The sequence below is a fragment of the Primulina huaijiensis genome, chromosome 3 (genome assembly GCF_012295235.1).
Source record: "Primulina huaijiensis isolate GDHJ02 chromosome 3, ASM1229523v2, whole genome shotgun sequence".
Lineage (NCBI taxonomy): Eukaryota > Viridiplantae > Streptophyta > Magnoliopsida > Lamiales > Gesneriaceae > Primulina > Primulina huaijiensis.
The window spans coordinates 1,391,752-1,415,661 of NC_133308.1; the positions used below are offsets into that span (position 1 = coordinate 1,391,752).

Here is a 23,910-nt window from a genome sequence, read left to right on the forward strand (position 1 = left end):
TGGCCTAACTAGAACTCCAGTACATCATCAATTCATAAAGAGGATAAACCCCATTACATAAGCACTCCATTACTTAGCAAGAAGACCAATGAGCACAAAAAACATCAAGACACAGCCAACCCATGAAACAAGCACATAACCAATGATAAATGGATCTTGCATCATCTTCTACTCCTTGGAGTTAGCTTCGCCATCTTTGGTAGACTTGGACAGAGTTTCGGGACCACTGAAATCGCTGTAATTGTTCTCTCTTAAATCATTAAACGATTCATCTTCGCCACCATTCGGTATCGACGAGTATATCTCCGGCCTGCACCATCCAAAAAACTCACAATTGTTCAATGTGTAACTATAATACAACATACCCATGGATTTTTTTTTTCGAGGAGAATCGAATACCTTAAATGGTCGCATTTCTACATGCTTCGGACTCAATGACGGTTTCTTCCCATAGCTTTGACTTGTACAATGAAGATGAAGAAGACAAACAACTCATTAAATAGTGTGATTGAGGTACATTTTAGGAAGTTGATGTAAAAATTGAAAAAAACTTTCATGCTTACAAATACAAAATGATGATAGGGACACATGAACTAATATTTTAATTACGCAAAGATGGTGGACCTATTAAAATAAATTTATATTCGATAATTTCAAATTAGATTTTTTTAATAAAATAAATTTATATTCGATAATTTCAAATTAGATTTTTTTAAAAAAATTCAAAATAATTTCGGGAAATTGGAATAAATCTATCCTCGATTTTCAGATCTACTTTTGAATCGATACCCATTTCACTTCACAGTGTTTTTGCTGTAACCATTGAAGAGCAAAATGTATAAACCTCAGCAGCGGCATTTGGTAGAGTTACAAGACACCGCCGGGTCCGGTCCTGACTCGGCGTCATGGCTATCTGGCGTGGACGACTCCTCACTCAGTCGCACCTTCTCCTCTCTGTCCGCCGCCATCGCCACCGCCACAGCCACAGGCAATGTAGACCGTGTTCTGTTTAACGACCTTGTCGAGATGGTTCCTCTCGTTCAGTCTCTAATTGTAAGAAAACCGCTGCGTTTCAGTTCTTTCCGTTTTATTTTATTTTCGAGAAAGTTGGAGAGATGTGTTTACTGTATTTTTGTATTTTTCCTCTTTGAAATTGAAACGCTAGGAACGGAAAGCGAATTCTTCGTTTACCAGAAAGGCTCCAATGATCTATACCAAGACTCCGTCTAGAGAATCCCTTTACAAGAAGGTACATTTTTCGTTAATTTTTTAAGGTTTATGGACGGCAATTTGTTTGAGATATGAAGATGAAATGACTCCAATGTGCACGAGATATTCAAAATTATTACAGCTTTGCTGTCAAGTACATCAATCTGAAAAAACCCACGATCTACTTCGTTTTGGTCCTAAGAGTTTGAAAATTCTAGTTACTATGATGGAAATAGTGGATGAGATTTATTCTTAGTGTTCTTGTCAACCATCCACTGCGGACGGTAATCTTGGCTGCTTAGGCAATCAATAATGGCAAAGAATCAATGCACAAGTATACAACTTCAGAAAAATGCTGATAAACTTTAAAATACAAGGTGAACTCGGTTCAAGATCAATTTTTTTATTCACTGTGATTTTCTCAGATTAATCAATGCTCAATTATACAACTTCAGGCAAAACGCTAGCAATCAAATAATCAAGTAACGAGACGAGAGAAAAATAAAATTTTCCAGTGGTTCAATGATAATGTGATTACTCCGTTGTTCTTGGCTATCTCGTTGGCACAAGTAATTCGCTATTCCAAGTGTTCCACAGGGTTTATGGCATTTATTCTTCCAACTTCAGTGGTGTTGGGTGATGTGTTCTTATTGACTTTGGGCAAACTACCCCTCAAAGAATATTAACTTTTTTCAATATTTAGATTTGAAGGCTTTCACCTAATTTTTTTTCTTTTAAACTTCTTGTCTTCATCGTGCCTTGCATGCTCACATACACTCACTTACAAACATAAATAGAGAAAGGATTTTGATGCTTAAACTCCAAATGGCTGTTAAATTCCATGTTTGATAATCTGCTAGTTCTTGTTATGAACCATTCCCATCATGATTTTGACTTACCTTCCTTAGCTGCAAGTTTTCCATAAAGGTTATGAATATTCATTGTTCTCATTATGGTCCACTGTCAAGTGAGTTAAATTTTATGGATTGCAATGCATGCTCTTGATAATATTTGCCGCAGACAACAGGAAGGAGTGCTCTGCAAACTAAAAAACAAAGGGAGGAGCCAAACGAAAATACAACCAATAACCAAGATCGCTGCGATGACAACTTCTCGATTTTTTCCTCGAGGTCGTTACTATCTGAAAAAGATAGAGAAGAACTGATGGCATTACGGGACCAACTAGAGGATCTAAAAAGGCAATTATCAGAAAAGGATGAACTTCTGAAATCAGCGGAGCTTTTAGAGAGTGAGATGACTTCAATGCACTTGAAGTTCACAGATCTGAAAAACGAGGTTACAGAAAAGGACTCGCTGATTAAATCCTCACAATTACAGCTCTCTGATGCAAAGGTATGAACGTCCTCAAAATCTAAAATTCCCTACTAGAACTAAGTTCATTACTTTGTCAAGTTTTTGTACCGGAGCACCTTGTTACCTTTTCTGAATCTATCCACTCTTATCAAAAAACGTTTCTTTTTCTGGATGTTACCTTCTGTGCTCATTTCTCACTAACTTTGCTTGGAAGACTTCCATTTGCATTTTCATCCACACCCCATCCAATATAACTCCCAAGCATGAGTAATTGTTGGCCAAATTTGGCATAGACATAACCGGAACATGTAAAATCAAGATTTTATTTTATTTGTTTCTGTAGACAATATTTATAAGATATCCGAAAAATGATTCCATTAGTCTCTCTCTCTATTTTGCTATTTCTTATCAATAACTGTCACAATATGATAATCTCAAAACTTTCCCAGCGGCTGGTTCACCCTGATCTAAGCAGCTAAAATTACGATGACCTCCTACTAGGGATGTAATCGAGTCGTGCCGAGTCGAGCCGAACTCTTGAATGTTTGAGCTTGGCTCGTTTATAATCGAGCCGAGCTCGAGCTTTATTTAACGAATATATGCATGGCTCACGAGCTTATTCAAGCCTTTATCGAGCCTAAACAAACTTAATAAATATGAATTATACATTTAAATTTTCATTAAATTAATTAAAAATAAATTATATATTTAAAGAAAAATATATTATTCTTATTAAAATTTGTAAATTTATTATAATAAATAAATTTAATAGATTTTTCTATATATTTCATAAATAATATGCAAAATCAATAAATCAAATATCAAAACTATTATTGTTTCATCTAAAAGATTACTCATGAACTTACTAACGAACACGTTCACGAGCTAACGAGCCGAATACTGTAAAGCTTGAGTTTGGTTTGTTTATCTTAACGAGCCTCATTAAACGAGCTCAAACGAGCTTTTATCGAATCGAGCTTCGAATAGCTCACAAACGGTTTGGTTCATTAACATCCCTACCTCCTACAAATGGGTGATTTTAAACAATGTTTAATAACAATTTTAAAACAAACAGCTTATATAATTATATATGTTAATTATATGTAATTATATAATTATAATTTTAAAACAAACAGCTAAAATTACCATGACCTCCTACAAATGCCTTTTATATGTAATTATATAATTATATATGTTAATCATCCGTACCAAGCACCCCTTTTTGTGATGACACATAACCGTTTCCGAAGATTTAAGACCCTACCCAAAACTTAATATTTGAGGTGAGCCACACCAAATCATCAATCCTTTTAGTTTTGATTTATGGCTTGTTTAGGTCTTGTTAATCGAGGGTAAATGTGCATATGCGAATATTACATTGGAATATAGTGAGGTTAATCGAAACTTGTCAAGTGGAACAAGGTCATTGCATAATACTTGAATGGATGTGGCCAACTGTGGAGGTGGTGATATACAAAAATGTTGTGTTATACATGTTAAACTTAATCATCAGGGAGCAGGTACAGTGATTCAACACTTTATTCTCGTGCGCTTCTCCATGGTTCTCCATTTTTCATTGTAAAAGTTGTAATGTTGCATCTGAAACTTGCTGTTAGATAAAAAAAACTATCATTTGTATGTCTCCTACCTGAAAATTTGATTGCTGATAGTGATTTTTTTTTGTCTGACCAAAGGTACACTGACATGTGATTTATTTATTTTATCATCTCTCTCTATTCTTGCGGGATATATACTGTTACAGATTAAGCTAGCAGACAAACAAGCTGCTGTGGAAAAACTACAATGGGAGGCAATGACTTCCAACAAAAAAGTAGAGAAGCTTCAGGGAGATCTAACAAATGTAGAAGGAGAAATTTCATGTTTCATGTCCTTAATCGAAGGCTTGGCAAGGACTGATTTGACTCTTTCTGATGGAAACTATGAATTTCTCTCACACTCTCTTGAAGAGAATTTTGAGTCTGTAAGTTATTTATACATATAAGCACAATTCTCCTTCTGACCACCCCTCCCCCATTTCCGCTTTTTTGTTTTAGAAACTATGTTCCATGTTTCAAGTTAAAAAAGTTGTCTGCACAAGTGCATTATATATGCACAATTATTATGCTTTTACTGTCCACCACTTTTATAATTGTTCAGACCCTTGTCCTTTTCTTTCTTTATTTTATTTTAAAATTTTAAAATATTGTAAGGGTGTGTGGGGTAAGGGGATATTAGATTGATGAAATGTAACAATATATTGCTATATATAAGCTTGATGCATGATTTAAGTGAGTATTATTTGCATTTAAAGATTTGACATGAAAGTATAGCTTAAAAGTTAAGTGTGAGAGATCTTAAAAAACCTTGTGTATATGTGAAATTCATTTGTGCTACCAGGTAAATGTAGAAGTATAGATTACATGAACTTTTAATGCCTTGGAGCATGCATGGATGACTATTTACTGCTTGTTTCCTCAAAATGGGCAGGAATCTTTGACTGAGATAGAGATGCAGGAATTGGAAGCGGCAAGGGTAGCTTATATCGCTGCAGTGGCAGAAGCAAAAGAAAAACAAGACGATGAATCTGTTGCTGCTGCTGCCAAAGCTAGATTTCATCTGCAATCGGTTGTTCTCAAATGAACATGAATATTGGGAAAAATTACCAACTCCATGGGGTGTCCAAGTTCTTCATGTGCTCATAACTTACGTATTTTAGTCTAGTTGTCGAAATGATTGTAATATAGTCCTATATAATGTCATACGTTTGGTGGTGTTAAGCCATTAGAGGGAATTGGGTAATGGTGAGGTTATATAACTCACATTTCCACCTTTGTTATGTTTTTAGCATCTTATGAAAAGATGAGTCTTTTTTGCTAAATTTATCTTTAAGACCATAAGTTTATAAAGTCGATAAAATGTTTACATAACATTTAAACTCTTATATTTTATTTTAAAATCAAGTTTTTAAAGTGCTCAAGTTAAATAAGTCATTGAGAGCAAGAAAAAAGCAAAACAGGAAATGGAAACAGATTTTGTAAGTGAGAAATTTAAAAATAGTGGGAAAAGAGATTTTAGGTTAAGCTGGTATGATTTTATTTTTATAACGATTAATATGATTTTAAGAGCTCATTTTAAAATATTTTAATCAGTTCTTTTTTTTAAAAAAAATAAAATTAGCAATTGCTTGCCAACATTTTAATTTTTTTCAAAGATGTTTTAATCAACATATTAATCGAGTCTCAAAGACTCCCCCAATCTAGATAACTAGCCAACATTAATCTGAGAATTGTATCAGTACTGTTTAGAAAAAGAGATTATTCAATTTTATGGAAATTCAGAATTGCCAAAAAGTCAATTTTTTTTTAAGATTGCATTAAATTTTCATGCTCCCTAGACTCTAAGCACGATAATTTGTTAAAGCATTCCAACAAAAAGATTTACAAACAAAAGCAAAAGGAAAGTAAGATATGAAACGAGCTAGTTGCATTACATTGTAGTAATGAATACCAAACACCCCACAATTTACATATAACATGCAGGCCAGCTTATTATCGCGTCGTGAACTGAATCGGGCGCTGCTCTCGTTTAGAATCTGCAGCAGTGAAGAAGCACACTTGCAGCCTTGTGTTTTTCGGCCGATTTGGGCATGTGAACCGGACTCCCTATCCATTCGATACCCAATCTGCAATGTGATCAAACCAAATTGAGCAAAAGATTTCAATAATGATAAATGTGCATGCATGGTGGGATGAGATTTACTTTGGGAAGGAGAAGGAGTTTGAGCTAGTATCAGATTGATTTGAGTTACAAGACTCGAAAGAGTCTTCTTCGCATCCCTTGGCCCCAATGGTAGCAGAGTCAATCTCTTTGATTTCATCTTCAGGCCATTCACTTTCCATCTCATTGCTCCATTTTTTCTCGCACTAATCATCATACAGTACATGAGTGAAATAAATATAAAATCCGCCAATCATTTTGGAAGCATCGAATTCTCCGAGTTGCGTTTATATATGTCATGAGGAACTAACCTTTTTGTTGTTGTCACCATATGTTTTTGATGGCTTGCTTTCATTGATCAAATGAATAGCTCCATCTTCTCTAAAGCAAAAAACTATGTAATCTTCTTCCGGCCATTTTCGATCTCTGCTTCCCTCTTCGACTTCATTGTCATTAGTAATACTATTTGCTGTCAAACGTTGAGCAGATGACTCATATTTTTCTTCTTCGTTGCATTTTTTGTTTGCAACCGAAGTTTTCACACCCGAATCGTGGGTTTTACTCGAACATTTCGAGTTGGCAGTCATGCTTGCGTTTTGCATTTGAGGGAAAGTGCTACGGATAGTATCAGATGATTCTTCGTCTAACTACATGAAACAAATAATATGAGTTTCTTGCAAAAACTCCACGTTTTTGAACTAGCTAGGATCAAGATTGACAAACCACTTGAACCAACCCAATAAGCGTAAGGTAAGACGTGCATGCAATACATCAATAACAAAATGATCCTTTTGATACAAGAAAATTTGATGATTTTGAATTGCAAAATCTTACCCAAGGGAAATCTGCAAGCGTTAAAACACGAGGCCAGATCTTTTACTCGACATCGAACGAGCCTTGTACAAGGTGAGCTCATGATCCTTGTAGTTCGTTGCTTTGCTTGGGTATGTAGGTGGTTTTGTCTGTGTTAGTTATGGATGAGATATAGTTTAGGCTATGAAGAGGGAATTGGTGAGATCTTTTCTAAAATTTGAATTTGAAATGAGATGAAATTAAGCATTGAAAGGGAGTTAGTGAGGAGAATAGAGTCGGTTATGATTTTGTAAACATGGGATGTGAGTCAAATGTGGAGATTTATAAGGTAACTATCCATGAGAAAGTTGGCTTCACTATTTTGATTTTTTTTCCCCTTAAATCCTAACCAAAGTAGAAAAAAATTTATTGATGATCAATAGTGTTGGATGAGGCAACACCGTGTAGACATAAGCATCTATCAGCAAGAAAGACGTGAGAGTTTAAATCCACGTTAAAACAAAAATCCCGTCTCCGTCGCAAATTTTTTTTTTAAAAAAAGTGATGGATGTGAAGTTTTTGAAATAATTATATGAATTAAAAACTAAGGAAAAAAGATATCATGAAAATATGAGAAAATTTTATTATTGATTTTCGTGTGTATCACATGCATGCATGTTTTCATTAGTCATAAAATCGTTGTGGAGTTCCATCCCTTTTTTTGCTGAATGATAATCAAAGGAACGTGTGAAAATAGGTTTAGATGCAATAAATTTGAGAAATATTAAAAAATAATAATCAACGTGTTTCAAATTCGGATAAATAAGGAATACAATAAATTTGATAAATTTTTATAATAAGATAGTGGAAAACATTTTTGGTGTAAAATTTGAAAATTGAGGAATTCATAAAATTAGAAGAAAATATCTTTGAAGTTCTTACAATCAAATATAGGATGAACGATGAGTTATATAATTATATCAGACCAAATTCCATATCCAATGCCCCAATTGTAACAATATTTTTCGATAAAAAGTCAAAATCGTTCGTCATATCACGAAATCTCATATATGTAATGTAACAAACAAGCCAATGTCGTCATTGAAAGGCCCAACATTTGGGACAACTATCAATGATTTAATTTAATCAGTGTGAGATATTTAATTATACAAAATCGGATGATCAATACGACAGTCCGACAGAAAAGAGAGTAAGAAAAAGTTTTCGTTAAAATTGATTTATTCAAAAATTAATTTAAAATATATTATCTAAATTCATATATACCACCTCCAATGATTTATGATTTAATCAATCAATGTGAGATATTTAAGTATACAAAATCATATGATCATATAAAAACAAAGACGAACTAAAGTCAAATTCACTTACTCACTCCAACTACCAATGCATTAAAGACACGCACTCCCAAGGTGTTCCAGTTCACGCGAGGTGGTGATCATTGTGGCAATGGGTCGTTGGGCAATAGCACTGCACGGCGGCGCCGGTGACATCCCTCGTTCGATGCCGCCGGAACGCTTGAAGCCCAGAGAAGCTGCCATTCACTTTTGCCTCCAGATCGGCGTCGATGCTCTCGAAGCTGCTCAAACACCGTTGGACGTTGTCGAACTCGTTGTACGTACGTACAAAAATTTTTATCATCCTCTGTGTATGTCTTTTTTTTTTTTTTGCTTCTGATGTATTCTTGGTGAAAAAATAATGAACTGGGAGTTCAAAATTTACAAGGTTCTTGCAAGTTTTTAGTCATCAATTTGTTATGGACAAATAAGGAGATGGTTGTTTTGGATATTTAGATTGATTGCATACGTTGAATGAAGCAGGTGCGTGAACTTGAAAATAATCCACATTTTAATGCTGGCAAAGGGTGCGTTTTGACCAGCAACGGCACTGTTGAGATGGAAGCTTGCATCATGGATGGAAACACGAAGATATGTGGAGCTGTTTCTGGTCTCACTACAGTGAACGCCATATCTTTAGCTCGACTGGTAATGGATAAAACTCCTCGATCATATATATCTTGCATTGATGGAGCTGAGGCATTTGCTAGGGAACAGGTTAGTGAGAGATTCTGCTTAGTCTTTGTTTGAATTTTTCCTTTCACTTGGTATACTCGATGTTAATTTCTTATAAAAAATTTGGTTTCGTGTTTGACTTTTGTGGTTAAGTACATGAATTTGTGTTGAAGTTGCTCATTTTATTTTCCATGGAATGTTCTTAATGGTGCTTTAAATTTTTGTTCATCCATAAGTTCCTCGTTTACTTGTATAATTTATTTTGAATGCAACCCATTGATAGTCAGTAAATGGAACTAACTATAGTGTCTATGCACGCCTCATATGTTAATCAACATTAATCTTCTTTGTGCTATTCTTTGTTGTTGACAAAAAATCTTACCTTTCCCTGTAGCTATATCTTGGAAATGTATATGTTTTTTGACAATTTTTTTATGCTCCAGTTTTTTCTCGCTTGTTTCCATAGGTGGTTTCTAGTCATATTCTTATTTATCCTCTGTGATTTAATAATTTTTTAGGTTCAAAGTTGGAGTAATTCTCGCGAAAATTATAATTTTGTATGACACGTCTACCTCTTCTTATGATCCTAAGTTTGGTTCCCTAAGTTATGAGATGCTACCAAAGGTTGAGAGGCTCTTAGCTTATAAGTTAGACTCTGTTGAGCATAAATCCTAAGAATGGTGTAATCTTTGGGAGTCGGTGCAATAGAATGGAGTCTCATTTTCTAACATCGTGCATAATAACTAGAGTTCCCTAACATGCATGCTGACAAATTTGAGTGGTGCTCTATTGATTGCAGATGATACAGGCATGTTTTATGGGATGAAGTTTTATAATGATCTGCTGATGGCGGCAGGACCCTTGGGATATGTTCAAACTGAAGTACTTTTAAAGGACAAAGATACATTTACATTTAAGCAAGGCTGGGGATTTCCAAGGAAGATATATTTCAATGGCGATGAATGCCAGCTTCCCCAACCTGATGCATACCAACCCCACTTTACCCACTCCCCACATAAAAAATCTTGTGACATTTTTAAAGACTGCAGGTTCCATGATTTGGGTCTTTTTATTCATTTTATCGTTATCAGTTTCCTAGTTGATACCTAATGGATGAGCCCACTACTCCTGGCTCATCCCTAGTCCAAATAGAATCATTTGATCGTTATCAGTTTTCTAGTTGATACGCTATGGATGAGCCCACTACTCCTAGCTCATCCCTAGTCCAAATGGAAAACAAGCCCGTGTATTCTCCTATAAATACCATGTTTGAGTGTTTAATTCACATATTCACTATATTGTTTTTCAGCAGCACTGTTAGCTGCTCTCCACCTATATACTCAGTCTCTGACTTGAGCGTCGGAGGAGCTACGCCGAGACACCCTCCTGGCCCCCTTCTAACGCTCTTCTTCGTGATTTCAGGCTCAGAGCAAATTTGCAAATTTGAAGTCTGCGTCTAGACTAGTGACACTTGCTAGAATCAGACCCTAAATTTTCCGTGAATATCACTAGTGATTAACTGATGAAATTGTTGAGCTTCTGCTATATTGGTATTTGCAAGTGTCCTAGAAACATAGCTGCTTCACCTATTTAGTGAAGATTTGAAATACAAATGTATACCTTATTTTTTTCTTTAAAGATTTTGATTAACAGTTAATTTATGCGGCTTCCGGATGAGGTGCACATCAGTGTACGAAGGAAATGGGTACAATACAACAACTTGTGCAATTCTATTCTATCATACAAATACATTATATGGACATAAAATGTAGTTTCCATTCGATAAGTATATCGTGTCAACTTTTCAATTTGAATTACGAAAAGTATATCGTGTCAACTTTTCTATTAGAATTACACAACTACTAGGTTGTGACTTTTGATCCAACCCAAATCTTATTTGTGGATGGGTACAATACAACGACTTGTGCAATTCTATTCTATCATACAAATACATTATATGTACATAAAATGTGGTTGCCATTCGAAAAGTATATCGTGTCAACTTTTCTATTAGAATTACACAACTACTAGGTTGTGACTTTTGATCCAACTCAAATCTTATTTGTGGGAACACAGTATTCAATATTATATATTAACATATACATTAGTACAGTCCACTAATCCATGGAATTAAGCAAACAACACAGATGAAATTTTCCTATGGCCCTCTTAATGTAGGCTGACTTAACGAGTGGTGAAAGGGTTGATTTATTAGAACCTAGATCCTGAAGGCAGTTCACCCGAAATACGCGTAGGATGAAAAACAATTTACTAATTTAATTGAATTAGTCCTAATATAGAGGCGCATTCAAATTTTTGTCTACCTTATTAACAAGGTCCACGAGCAACAATAGCATGAAATGAAATTCAATAATATCACCACTCACACATTTTAGTTGGCACCAACAAGGACAAGAACTTTAATAAAGAAACAGCTGTCCATGAAGCAAGGAAATGCTCACGAACAAACTCTATTTAGGACAACAAAGTTAGGTTACATAACGATTCAGTGTCAGACGAAATTTAAGATGAACATACTGACAATGACCCGAATCAAACGAGAGACGACAAGACGAACACTAAATCACAAACTCAACTTCGAATGTGCTGAGACAAAGGCATTATTTGGAGCCGTCTCCAAAAAGGTATCCAAGGGAAGATCCACCACCTGGGGCAGCCTGGACTTTAGTAGATGGTCGGTCCTGTTACCAGAAAAGTTAAATATTATGAATTTCAACAATCTAACCAGATCAGTAGAGTAGCGAGATGGTGACACAATCTACACAATTAAATCCTAAAGAGCAAACACCAGTATGTACAAAGAGGATGGAATAAGAAGTGAGTTTGTCATAACCAAACAAGAGATTTATGAAAGAGCAAAATATTGGGGGAGACAACTTTCAGCGGACAGGGAAAAATAAAGCATATTATTCAAGCCTAATGATTCTAGATCTATAGTATTAATAGCATATAATGGATTCAATGAAGATGGTTAGCATATTCATATGAGTTTTGACAAAAATCCTCTCAATTTTCATGGTATGACAGTAGCATTGAAATAGTGCATGTGTGTCTAGAAATTGCAGCGAGAGGGAAAAAAATCACGAAGTGTAAATTATCAAAGAGAAATAATCAAAGAGAAAAGAATAAAGATCCGATTCAAGTATGATTTTTCCTTGGTTCTTTATTTGTGCGCTATTGCATATAAAAAAGGTTTAATAGGATGATTTTACTGGTTAACTTTTATAGTCCTAGAATCACATGTGGCGTGCCTACATCTTGTTCAACTCTGGGAAGTAACACAATAAGTAAGAATTTGTCGAGTCATTTTTCCCACTAAACATGCATTGCAAATAAGTAAAAAACCAATGCATAACAATAACAATCGGGATATCGGATTATAAGCATACTGTGAGGAAGTTGCCAGTGTTTTGGCCATCGGCTCGGAGATAGTTGTTCGTTTGGCTTCCATGGATGCCAGCTGGAATTTGCTTATCAGAAACAGAAGGAACCTTCTCTGGTATCGCCTGAGCAGCCACTGGAGCCTGATTCCGAGGAGGAGCTTCCACGATGTTTGTGGTAGGTTTTGGGGCAGGGGCTCCACCATCTCCAAAAAGATACCCTAAAGAACTCTGACCTCCACCACTGCTAACTCCTCGACCCATTCTAGGTTTGGTTCAAATTATCCCAAAAAATCCTGCTAAAATCACAAGATAAAATACACATAAACAAAATATTAAACCCACAATTATGTCCATCTGTTTATTCTGGAGGATGTTCAATTCCCGGGTAACAGCAAATTCAGTCAATTATTTACACATATCACTAGAATATGTTCAGAAAATAAATCAGATTAATAAACTAATGGGTAAAAGATTCTCCTAAAAGCTATCGAGAATAATAATCGAGAACACTGGTATTCACTCCTAGGTGCACAGCTGCCCAAGTGTCAGAAAATCCTCCTTAAATTTTTTTAAAACCCTCCAATTTTAGACTGGCATTGTGGTTTTACAGTCCCCTTGAAAATCATGGAAATCGTCTCCACTAGAAATCCTGGATCCACCAATGACTATGAAACATCGATGAAAATACCAAGTTTCGCTCAAGAAATGTTCAGAAATTCGACGATTTCAATTGCAATAACTTATTTTTTAATTTAGGCTAATCTCAAAAATAAATAAATGCCTTCAAACGCCACTTCTCTTTTTAGCCATGCTAATCTTTCTAGCATTTAGAAAACAAACCGAAAAGATAATTTTAATTAGATCAAAATTATAAACAAAACCAAGAACCTCGCAACCAAATCAACTGATTTTTTTAACAGAATAAAAATATCAGATGTATTGGTTGCAGTAAAATCTACAAAAAAGAGCTCAGATCTAAATGACTGGAAATGAAATACAAAAAAAGAAATCCACGCAATGTCGCTACAGATATTTTCTAGTAAAATCTACAAAAAGGAGCTCAGATCTAAATGACTGGAAATGAAATACAAAAAAAGAAATCCACGCAATGTCGCTACTGATATTTTCTTTTTTCATCACAATAATCAGAAAGATCTAAAACGGTTTATTCGAAAAAACATTGAAAGCCAATGTAATCTCAGTGAAACTGATTCGAAGCAATAAACATGGAGATTTTTGAAAAATGCAGAGAGAGAAAAAAGTGCTGACCTGTGTCGTGAGCGAGAGACGGGAGACAGAGCTGAAACCTCGTCAATTGAGCGTACTCGTTTTTGCATGTAAGACCGTTTTATTAATCTTTATCGATGAGACGGGTCAATTTTATCGATATTTACAATAAAAAGTAATATTTTTAACATAAAAATAATATTTTTTCATGGATGACCCAAATAAAATATCCGTATCACAAAATACAATTCGTGAGATCGTCTCACACAAGTTTTTATCTTGTATCTTTGATCCCTTTCCTTCAATCGAATAATCATGTCCCATTATGTCAAAACCCATTTATTAAAATTAAAATATCTTAATTTAATTTCAAAAATCTATTATATCATATTAACTATTACATATAAACATTTTTCTCGTACTATATATTTATACCATATATTTAATTATTTATACCTAAGTTTTACATCGGAGAAGATTTGTAGGGGTAGAGGGAGTAGAAAAGTTCTCTTGTGGATCACGGGAGTGCAAATAAATAATCTCATTCAACCCCAAAGCCAAATTTTGAAAACAAAAATTTGTGTGAGACGGTCTCATCGATCGTATTTTGTGAGACAGATCTCTTATTCAGGTCATCCATGAAAAAATATTACTTTTTATACTAAAAATATTATTTTTTATTGTGAATATCGGTAGAGTTGACCCGTCTCACTGATAAAGATTCGTGATATAGTTGAAAATTTAAAAACAATTTACCCTTTTTCCTTAACAAATCCAAGTTGAGTGGAGCCTTTAGAAAATGGGCCATTGGACGGTTTGGACCCCAAATGGTAACTTGGATACCCGAAACCAGCTCAACAAACTAAACCCGATACCGCCGCTTACAGTTCGCCAAATACTCCTTTTCCCTCTTTCCACAGCCTCGGCCGGATACTACGTTGCCTGAGACCAGAAACCGAAGGAAAACAAGTCGAGAAAGGATAATTGAAGCAATCAGCGAACAAGCGTCGCAATGGTGAAGACAACGAAGGGTGGAAAAACCATGAATCCGACCGATGCCTATCGGAAAGAGATTCGTAAAAAGGAATTGAAGCGGGTGGGTTATCTCGTGCTGTGATTTGTTTTTCACCGTTCATTTACGTACTTATTTATTGGGAATAGGTTGGGTTTTTTTTTTCGCTTTCCCCTATTTCTCTGCTTTTTTTATTCTTCAGGATTCTAGTTTTTGCTCAGTTAAGTTTTTTGTTTATTTAAATTTCGAAATAGGCCTTAATTGGAATTTTTCGAAGCTGAATTGATGGGCACCTGAGTAAGAAAATTTAGGCACGAGCATATTGAGTTAGAATTTTTCGTTTTTTTTAAGGAAATTTTGATAATTGATGGTTTAGAAGTGGTTCATTTTTTTTTTACTAAAGTGGTAGGAACTGGTTATGGACCCATGGTTAGCTCTTGTTAATCAAGATTACAGTTTATCGTGATCGTTTACTTTTCAAAAAAATACTAGGATTTTAATATTTTTTTATTCGCGGAGATTGCCTGCCTTTTCACTTCCCTTGGTACTCCCATGGTGGATTTTATGAACTGTAGTTAATATGAATCTTCATTGGGCACTGTCAACTGACTGAAGTTGATGAGAGCGTTGTTATACAGAATAAAAAGGAACGGAAGAAGGTGCGAGAAGTTGGAATCTTGAAGAAGGATCCCGAGTCGCTGAGAGAGCAAATTCAAAAGCTGGAAGCGATGAGTAAGTCATGAGGTTTTGTTTTTGTATAGTACTACACCCTGTCACATAATTAACCATGTAACTTTAGCTATCACAGTATGCCATGTTGTGGCATAATCCACTGTTGTTGCACGAGAAAAGTGGTCTTTCAACTGGGTAAATCTTATTGGGAAAGGTTCTATTAAAGCAACAAGCTATACTCTGCCTCCTTATTCACAATTTTTTGTAGCACTAGTTAACTCAGGGGTACGAGATTTTAGAATCAGCATGATGGCATCTCCAGTAAATTTATAATTAGACTAATTACCAGCCAGTGAAATTTTTGTGGTAGAAGATGTGATTGCCCAGTTCTTTTGCAAGTATAATTATATCATCTTCTTTTGCCTAAATTTCTTTTTTGTTTTCCCTTTTTTGTCATTTATTGCTTCTATAAGAACACAATTTCTTGAGACATACCGTTGAACTGGTGGTTGTCATTATAATGGTCTGTTCACATGCTTGTGCTAGTGTGCTGAAGATATGGTTGTTGCTGCTTCTAGGTCCTGCAGTTGAAGAGTTCAAACCATGGTTTTAGTTAAATGAAACACTTGTCACTTCTATGTTTGGTCCAGGAATAGGTCTACATTCTGCATATTTTGTTTGTATCACTGTGTCTCACACATGATCAGTTTGAGTGATGACGGAGAGAGGGTTGGAGGAAAGAAAGGAAAGGGAAGAGAGAGATGCTCTAGACTATTAGAATTTTGTTTTCCCTAAGAGAAAAATCTGATTTTATATGGTCTCCTGATCTGTGTTCTATTGATTCTGCAGAAGCAGATGGAGCCTTGGACAAAGCTAGAAAGCACAAAAAGCGGCAACTTGAGGATACACTGAATCTTGTGATCAAGAAGAGAAAGGTAATTGCTAAACTGTATGCACATTGGAGGAAATTCGATCATATAGGATTATAGTCTCTGAGATTAATGTATTCTGCAGCATTATAAACAATGAATTTGTGTTTCATGTTTTCCACAATTGATGATTTTAGAAAAATAGATTATATTGGAACTTCAAATTGTATTACTCATCATGAAAACTCAGCCAACCTTACTGCTCAAGATGTGCCTAGTAATACCATTTGTCATCTTGATTTATGGGTATTGATTCAGCGATGACTGCATGCACATATTTCACTTGCTAGAATGTAATGCAATATCAAACACTCGAACAGTTTTTTGCCTACACGTTTATGGAAAACTTTTGTTCGCTGGAAACATATTTGCCATTATGATATATGTGGGCGTTTTAGCTTGCTTCGCTAGAAAAATTACTCTTGCTGCTCAATTATATACATTCTTGTTAAGAGTTTTGCAGAAATGTTGTGCAATAATCCATCTATACTATATATCAAGTTAGAGGACATTGGTGATGTCTCTGGTGTTTCACAATTTGTATATTGTGTATTAAGCTAGAGGATAGTATAAAGTGACATTAATAGTCTAATTTCCCTTTTGTCGACCAGGAATACGAAGACAAATCAAAGGAAAAAGGCGAAGCAACTGTTATGTTCAGGTCAGCTTTCCCTTGTCTTACTCATAAAACTATTCTTTTATTTTACATATGGATATTCATATCAATTCTTAGTTCAAAGTTCTGTTATGCTACTCTTTTCTAGCCATTTGGGGCCTGTTCGAAGGCGGACTACAGAAGAGGAAGAAAGAGTCAATCATCCCGGACCTGAAGTAAGTTCTCGTAGTTTTCCATGGTTTACAAACTTTTTTGTTGATCTGTGACCCCACACAAGGAGATTTATTGACGCAGGACTCTGTGTATTATCACCCAACTCTAAATCCTTCTGGAGCTCCTCCGCCTGGAAAACCACCAATGTTCAAGTCATCCGTAGGTATTCTTTGTTCTTCTACTTTATATTACTCAATGTTTAAGTCATCCAGGTGTCTGTTAATTGTTCTTTTTTCTTTGGTACCACAACATATTTCTTCTTCCCTACTAGCGACCTCATCCATAATCTCTACATTTTGGATTCTGCTGTTTATTTTGAACTGCAGGACCCAGGATCCCTTTACCAGAAGCTTCAGCAAGTAATATCGCATCTTCATCAAATCCCGAGTCAGAGGATGCTGTGTTATCAGTCCCGCCTTTTCCACCTCCACCTCCCCCTTTGCCTATTTCTGATTTAGATTCTGGAGATGATTCTGTTCCTGCGGGTTTGCCTTTGCCACCGCCACCCCTTATGCCTCCAAAGCATGCAAATATAGATGTTACCACAATATTGCCTCCACTGCCTTTGCCTCCGCCTCCGCCTCCTCCACCCGGTCCACCTCCAAAAGAACTGCTTGCTGTTCGTCCTCCTCTTCCTCCTCCCCCACCTATTCACCAATCTTTTCAACCACCACCTCCTGGTACTTTTGGTAGTGAGAAGCCGGCAAAATCAGATGATTCAACCACCATGAATTCAAATCAGGTATACTTTTAACTTAATTCACTTTTAAACTCTTGGTCTACTCTTCAATCTTATAAAATATCATTTTTTCCCATCAAAATAGACACTGTCAATTCATGCAGACGTTATTATCTATTTTTGTGAAAATTATTTCATAGCATATTCAACATATTTTCATATCCCGAGATTTCTGTATGTTACCTTTTTCATTTAAAGCTTATTCTACTGTATTTAATAATAAAAGACTCGATATATCAAATTCTGGTATTTTTTTCTCAAAGTCACCCTGATTAAGTTGTTTTTATAAAATAAAAAAAACAGTTAATAACAACATGATATTTCTTCTTATTTTCTGAAGTGATTTTCTTATATGCCTTGGTAAATAATGACAACTGCATGAATATCAAGAGCCTTTTATATTTTCTTTTTACCACATGTTGATTCATATTAATCAATTCTTTTTTCAAATTATTTTGAATGATTTGGTTTTATTTTCTTAAATCTATATTTATGGATGTGTAAATGATTTTTTATTATGGATACATTTTACTGTTTACATGAGATTATATTAATATATATCATACCACCATTCGTATAATTATCATATTCTAAATTGATCTATTTATGTCTAAAAATTGTTAGACACAGTTACGTAAATTAATGTTAATATTTTTGTTATAATGTAATAGTTGTGTTTTACTATTACCGTACATAAAATGATACCATTTTAATGTCATATAATGTTTATTTCTAATCATGTGTAATTTTTAAATAATATTTAAAGTTTTAGACGAAATCCGAAATGGAATTTATTCTAAATTCATTTGAAATCCAATTCCCTTTTTAATCCATGCCAAACGTAGCCTTGATATAAAAAATTTCGTGGATTACTTGAGTTGTGAAATCATTTTCTTAGTTGATGATTATCTTGTTCTGGTTCTCTCAGATGCCTACTGTTCTTCCTCCAGCTCCTCCACTACCAGGGCTGTCTTCGAAGAGTGGAAATAATCAACCGGAAAGCTCGTATTCTGAATCTGTAATAAAAGCTAGTTCCGAGGGCAAAGATTTTCTAAATGTGGTTCCTCCACCACCATCAATAAGGCAACAACCACTAGTGTCTGGAGCTCCCATGCACCCAAATTTGCAGCCACAGCCAGATGTACCACCTTCAGGAATTTTGCGCTTTCCACCACCTCCACCTCCAAATGATATGCGCCCTCCTCTGTTCACTCCTGGAATGGCCGGACAACCTGTTCCACCTGGGGTCATGGTGCCACTGTTACCGATGCCACCTTTTGGACCTCCTACTGGTCCTCCACTAATGATGCAACCCCCACTTCCACCTGGCCCACCTCCCATTGCACAAGATGGTTTTATTGCTAGAATGTCTGCTCCTCAGAAGCCATCTTATGTTAAATCTGCTGCTTCAACTGTTGTAAAGAAGCCTCTGGCACAGCATACACCCGAGCTTACAGCTATGGTGAGTTTCTCTAGTAATTTTTCCTTCCCTGTTACCAAATCAAAATAGTTTTGAATATGGTGCTGGTGCAAGATTCATGAATGATGATATATGTGCATCTCAATAATAGATCAAATTGGTTTCACACTCGGTCTACTCCTGGTTAGTAAATGTTGGAGAGACCTCAATCGTTGCTGAATTTTACACATTATGTTGTCAATCATTATGCAATCAATCTACCTTACTCCCCAACCCCCACACATCGTGCACCAATTTCACTTAAAGTGTTCCTGGTAGTGTAAAGTATTTGTTGTTTGCAAGAGATTAATTAAATGTAACATATAGTAACTGATACTAATGATTATAATAGATTGCTTTAAAATAATGTGCGAAGCTGGTTTCTTGAGGATTAAGATTGAGTTATGAATCTGAATCTCACTAATTTTTAGCACAGAGTGGTTTGTGTTAAAGGAAAATGGAATTCAGACCCGTGCTCTAACTGTATTGATATTCAGGTGATGGGGTAAAAATTAATAGGCACAGAGGGCTTTCACGTTTGTGTTTTAAGTTTGTCTTCGATTCACTGTTAGTTAAATAAATATATTGCTTTTTCGATTTGTTGAGACACTGGGAATATGTGTATTGCTAATTTATTTTTAGTAGGTTGTGCGACATTATACATTATCACAGTGGACTACTAGTCCACTGATGTAATCCTTTTTAATTTATAATTAATAACATTAGTTTCCTATCAAAAAAATAAATAAATATATTGCATTCCTGAAAAAGGTCAAATAAGAATAATGTGTCCTCACAGTTTATTCAGTAATCAGTATTAAGTATTGAGGATAATTGTGAACCGACAAGTTTTGAGTAAAGGGGTATGCACACAAAAGTGGAGCGTTTTTATATTCGTTAGCGTGAAGTCCAATGCCAATATGCGTTGCTCATAAAAATTGGGGATAGAGAATATCTAGCCATGTGTACAGCACCCAAGAATTTTGAATGATCGTTACTTCTTGTGTTCTTGAGGGAGGAGAGTAGAACTTCTACTTCGGGGAAAATATTATATACGAAAATTTGAAATTTTATGATCTGGTGGGAGGATTACTGCTGCTTCCCCTATCTCGCCTTTGTGAACCATGCAATGCTCCTTTTTTGTTAAAGTTTATTCTCTTTTTTTTCAGGTTCCTGCCTCTGTACGTGTCAGGAGAGAGTCTGCACTCCCAAAACCGAAGTTGAAATCATCAGCTGTTTTACCCACAAACCGGTCTATAGCATCACCCGTGAAAAAACTAGAATCCATTACATCCTCTTCCGCAACAAAGCCCCAAAGTATTGATGACTCATATACCGCATTCTTAGAGGACATGAAAGCCCTTGGTGCACTTGATAGTTGAGCTGAAACTTTGCATGATTGGAGGTCCAAAGCACAAAAATGGTCATTTGGCAGAGGCGAAACTTCATCTTGCAGCAACATTACCTTCATTTTCTACTGTACTTTATTTCCACCCTGTGTCGGTGTCAACTTTATGTTGCTCCCATACATTGGTGTGGAGACCGCTGACGATCTCTAGCGGGTGATACTTCAAGCCTTGTTGATCTATTTACATGGGCGGGTTACGTTTTGTTTACTCTACAAGGAAGGAAATTGTAAGTTACATACATTCAAATTATTCCGCTCATCTCTCGCTGTAGTTGAACTCGCGAATATTTAGTTTCCAAGACCACTGGTGACAGAATTTCTCTGCGGTTTTTCATATAATTTTTTTTATAATTATTTAGAAATATTATTTGAAAATATATTTAAGATTTTTAATTATGTTTGTCGTCTTATGTGATATTTGAATATTTTTTAAGCGCCGACCGATGCTTGAGAGTGGCTGGCAGCATAAAAAATCTCTCCACCATTTCTTGAAATAAGAAAAATTCCTCCAAAAGCGATAGATACTCTGGAAAAAATGTCATTATAGCTTTATTTAAAACCAAAAAGGTCTCTCTCTGTTGGGGTTGGGGCCAGGATAGTATTAAAATTAACACGAAAACTCTTGTTAAATATTTTACGGGTTAATTTTATGAGATAAATAATTTATCCGATTTATAAAAAATATTATTTTATTTTAAAAATAATATTTTTTATTCCAGATATTATTTAATTATAATTCGAAAGATTATGAATTAATTTTAACTTCACTTCAATGGTTAACACAAGTTTAAATCGAACTAAAATTAATTAGAAATAATTGATTAGTCTAATTTGAATAGACTTAACAATTCTAGAACTTGATTGTTGAATATTTTAGGGAATTTGTCGTTATTAAATTAAACATAAATTGTAATCGTTGTCACACGTTAGCATATAAATTGGTATGGTATCTTCGTGCGTCTTGGTCATCTGAATTTGTCGTACGAAACTCTAGTTGTGTAACCTTCACTCGATAATTTATTTATTTAAATTTTTGTATATTCAATAATTTAATTTCTTATAAATTCACCACATCCACTATAATTTATTTATCTAAATTAAGTCTACCGGCCTATGTGAGAATGACTCGTATTCTAAATCCGATTTATTACAACTTAACCTAGTGTATTTGCTAGTCCTAACAGAAATTTCAAAATTATACTTCTATTTTATAGCATAAATCAAACTAATTAAAATATATAAAATCCAAAAATAGGTTTTAAGAAATAAAAGATTGTACAAGAACACGATATTTGCAATGAGACTCTGATTTTAAATATACACACACAACACACGTACACAGTAATGTTAATATATTATAAAAGGAGAAAACTCTTATGATGTGAAATATTGTATACTTAAAAAGTCATATAACTAATAAAAACCTCCATTATTTTTTATTTTAAAAGTTTAATTTATTAAATTTTGATCAAAACCCCCTCACGAGTGTTTTTTATTTCAACTTTTTTAAAAAAAATTATTTAATAATGATATGATTTTTTTTGTTATTTTTGAAATACTTTGTTCTTTTTATAACATGATAAACAATATATCAATATTTACAAAAATATAATTATGCAAGCTTTTAAAAATGGGTGATGTATAATTTTTTTTATGTCAAATAATACTATTTTTAACTATCAAAATTCAATTCTTAAATCATATTTAACTTTTATACCAAACATAAAAATTGGATTTTAAATCGTTAGATCTCAATTTCAATTTCAAGTCAAAATCCAACTCCAAATCCAAATCAATTTTTATTCGTACACAAATATTGTTAAAAACCGTTTTGTTGCACTTGGTAAAGTCTTTTTTGCTTTATTTAAAATACTTGATTATTCTTAAACTTTCCCTTCTATTCTAAAAGTGTAAATATTAATATTTATTATTCAAATCAATTATAATAATCCGTCATTTATAATTTTATTTTATTTCTTTCTGATAATTATATTTTGAAGTAGTAGTTCTTTTCAATCTAGTTTAGACTGCAAAAAAATAAATCATGAATTAACCGTGTATATATAATGATAAAAAATAGGAACTTATATATATAATTAAATTTGAAAATTAATAAATACGACTATGTTTCCTCATGGACAAAAACTTGTGTGAGACGGTCTTACGGGTCGTATTTTGTGAGACGGATCTCTTATTTGGGTCATCCATGAAAAAATATTACTTTTTATTGTGAATATCGGTAGGGTTGACCCGTCTCACAGATAAAAATTCGTGAAACCGTCTCACAAAAATACTTGCTCTATAATATATATTTATGTAATTATCGATTGAATGTGAATTTTTTTTTTATGTTCATCACATGAATTCAATGTGTAACCGTTCATCGATACTCCCGTAATAATACAATATATATCAAAACAGTATGTATGTATGTGTGTGTGTGTGTGTGTATATATAAAGAAGGAATAATGTGTTTTTGACCAGTTTGTGGCAAGTTGCCGGTTGCTCCCATTATACGTGGGTCACATGCACCTCTCCACATATGCACCGACAACCATCTCCACAGGGATATCACATGTCTATAACTTGAGTGTCCGGTTTGTACAATTGAATTCTTTCGCTTGTTTGTCTCGTCATTCTCATTCCCTTCACTTCGACTCTTGCACCTTTCGTCCGCTTTGTTTTCTGCCCAGCGATCTGTCTTTCTTTTTGATTGAAAATAGTAGCTTTTGATCCAACACGTATAAATAGTTGTTAATGACTCATTTAAAAAATCACATCTTTTTTCATATATAGATATCTTCTTACCTTATTTATTGCTTCAAAGTTAGTTAATTATTTTACCATACTTTTACTCTCTTTGTTAGCTATATCTTTTGTTCATTATCAAATCTAATGGAAAACAACCCATATTATACTTGTATCGATTGTGGACAATATTACTACAACTGTCTATTTCAAAAAGAAGTTGAAGTTACGATGAAAAGATTTTACTCCAACCAAGTATGGACGGTCATCTTCCGGCGAGTGCTTACAGTGGAAGCAAAGCTTTCTCTTTTGCTAGAATATGCAACTGATATTGAGAAAGAATTAGATATCAAAGATATGCATGCATCAACATCAACCGATTGTCCACTAAATAAATAAGCAAATTTTTTCCTTGTGTTGT

The 23,910-nt window shown here is 34.5% G+C and overlaps 5 protein-coding genes and 1 long non-coding RNA gene across 8 annotated transcripts; 3 read left to right on the top strand and 3 right to left on the bottom strand.

The window, feature by feature from the left end:
* The first annotated feature begins 738 nt into the window (after nt 1–738).
* On the top strand, nt 739–5,352 carry LOC140972875 (protein MICROTUBULE BINDING PROTEIN 2C-like). Its single transcript, XM_073435338.1, has 5 exons — nt 739–1,053; nt 1,166–1,249; nt 2,230–2,562; nt 4,286–4,504; nt 5,011–5,352. The coding sequence occupies exons 1-5, from the start codon at nt 835–837 to the stop codon at nt 5,161–5,163; spliced, it is 1,008 nt and encodes a 335-aa protein (XP_073291439.1). The 5' UTR covers nt 739–834; the 3' UTR covers nt 5,164–5,352.
* On the bottom strand, nt 2,873–3,617 carry LOC140972876 (uncharacterized). Its single transcript, XR_012174548.1, has 2 exons — nt 3,544–3,617; nt 2,873–3,014 (listed from the first exon to the last, which is right to left on the bottom strand). It is a non-coding gene; the product is annotated as an uncharacterized lncRNA (long non-coding RNA).
* A 644-nt stretch (nt 5,353–5,996) lies between the features above and the next one.
* On the bottom strand, nt 5,997–6,827 carry LOC140974627 (protein BREAKING OF ASYMMETRY IN THE STOMATAL LINEAGE-like). Its single transcript, XM_073438178.1, has 3 exons — nt 6,552–6,827; nt 6,283–6,446; nt 5,997–6,205 (listed from the first exon to the last, which is right to left on the bottom strand). The coding sequence occupies exons 1-3, from the start codon at nt 6,825–6,827 to the stop codon at nt 6,109–6,111; spliced, it is 537 nt and encodes a 178-aa protein (XP_073294279.1). The 3' UTR covers nt 5,997–6,108.
* A 1,585-nt stretch (nt 6,828–8,412) lies between these two features.
* LOC140972038 (isoaspartyl peptidase/L-asparaginase-like) lies at nt 8,413–10,716 on the top strand. Of its 2 annotated transcripts, none has more exons than XM_073434513.1 (3): nt 8,413–8,664; nt 8,868–9,104; nt 9,862–10,716. In XM_073434513.1, the coding sequence occupies exons 1-3, from the start codon at nt 8,500–8,502 to the stop codon at nt 9,886–9,888; spliced, it is 429 nt and encodes a 142-aa protein (XP_073290614.1). In that variant the 5' UTR covers nt 8,413–8,499; the 3' UTR covers nt 9,889–10,716. The 2 variants fall into 2 exon arrangements, with proteins under 2 accessions (XP_073290614.1, XP_073290615.1); XM_073434514.1 differs by having other exon boundaries at nt 8,871–9,104.
* A 689-nt stretch (nt 10,717–11,405) lies between these two features.
* Nucleotides 11,406–13,798, bottom strand: LOC140972877 (protein SPIRAL1-like 1). Of its 2 annotated transcripts, none has more exons than XM_073435339.1 (3): nt 13,736–13,798; nt 12,473–12,759; nt 11,406–11,764 (listed from the first exon to the last, which is right to left on the bottom strand). In XM_073435339.1, exons 2-3 carry the CDS (start codon nt 12,725–12,727, stop codon nt 11,684–11,686), a joined length of 336 nt encoding a protein of 111 aa, XP_073291440.1. In that variant the 5' UTR covers nt 12,728–12,759; nt 13,736–13,798; the 3' UTR covers nt 11,406–11,683. The 2 variants fall into 2 exon arrangements, with proteins under 2 accessions (XP_073291440.1, XP_073291441.1); XM_073435340.1 differs by having other exon boundaries at nt 12,473–12,762.
* A 690-nt stretch (nt 13,799–14,488) lies between these two features.
* LOC140972878 (protein EARLY FLOWERING 5-like) lies at nt 14,489–21,136 on the top strand. Its single transcript, XM_073435341.1, has 9 exons — nt 14,489–14,789; nt 15,344–15,437; nt 16,227–16,312; nt 16,918–16,967; nt 17,071–17,137; nt 17,217–17,298; nt 17,462–17,877; nt 18,803–19,336; nt 20,503–21,136. The coding sequence occupies exons 1-9, from the start codon at nt 14,706–14,708 to the stop codon at nt 20,713–20,715; spliced, it is 1,626 nt and encodes a 541-aa protein (XP_073291442.1). The 5' UTR covers nt 14,489–14,705; the 3' UTR covers nt 20,716–21,136.
* Nucleotides 21,137–23,910: the final 2,774 nt, after the last annotated feature.

What these genes read in the sequence shown, in the direction of transcription:
- LOC140972038 (XM_073434513.1), top strand. Translation starts at nt 8,500, where the DNA reads ATGGGTCGTTGGGCAATAGCACTGCACGGCGGCGCCGGTGACATCCCT. An exon ending in TGGACGTTGTCGAACTCGTT is followed by an intron (nt 8,665 to 8,867) that starts GTACGTACGTAC and finishes CGTTGAATGAAG; the next exon opens with CAGGTGCGTGAACTTGAAAA. An exon ending in AGGCATTTGCTAGGGAACAG is followed by an intron (nt 9,105 to 9,861) that starts GTTAGTGAGAGA and finishes TATTGATTGCAG; the next exon opens with ATGATACAGGCATGTTTTAT.
- LOC140974627 (XM_073438178.1), bottom strand. Translation starts at nt 6,827, where the DNA reads ATGACTGCCAACTCGAAATGTTCGAGTAAAACCCACGATTCGGGTGTG. An exon ending in ATGGTGACAACAACAAAAAG is followed by an intron (nt 6,447 to 6,551) that starts GTTAGTTCCTCA and finishes TATGATGATTAG; the next exon opens with TGCGAGAAAAAATGGAGCAA. An exon ending in AACTCCTTCTCCTTCCCAAA is followed by an intron (nt 6,206 to 6,282) that starts GTAAATCTCATC and finishes ATCACATTGCAG; the next exon opens with ATTGGGTATCGAATGGATAG.
- LOC140972877 (XM_073435339.1), bottom strand. Translation starts at nt 12,727, where the DNA reads ATGGGTCGAGGAGTTAGCAGTGGTGGAGGTCAGAGTTCTTTAGGGTAT. An exon ending in ACACTGGCAACTTCCTCACA is followed by an intron (nt 11,765 to 12,472) that starts GTATGCTTATAA and finishes TTCTGGTAACAG; the next exon opens with GACCGACCATCTACTAAAGT.
- LOC140972875 (XM_073435338.1), top strand. Translation starts at nt 835, where the DNA reads ATGTATAAACCTCAGCAGCGGCATTTGGTAGAGTTACAAGACACCGCC. An exon ending in GAGAATCCCTTTACAAGAAG is followed by an intron (nt 1,250 to 2,229) that starts GTACATTTTTCG and finishes TATTTGCCGCAG; the next exon opens with ACAACAGGAAGGAGTGCTCT. An exon ending in TACAGCTCTCTGATGCAAAG is followed by an intron (nt 2,563 to 4,285) that starts GTATGAACGTCC and finishes ATACTGTTACAG; the next exon opens with ATTAAGCTAGCAGACAAACA.
- LOC140972878 (XM_073435341.1), top strand. Translation starts at nt 14,706, where the DNA reads ATGGTGAAGACAACGAAGGGTGGAAAAACCATGAATCCGACCGATGCC. An exon ending in GTAAAAAGGAATTGAAGCGG is followed by an intron (nt 14,790 to 15,343) that starts GTGGGTTATCTC and finishes GTTGTTATACAG; the next exon opens with AATAAAAAGGAACGGAAGAA. An exon ending in TTGTGATCAAGAAGAGAAAG is followed by an intron (nt 16,313 to 16,917) that starts GTAATTGCTAAA and finishes TTTGTCGACCAG; the next exon opens with GAATACGAAGACAAATCAAA.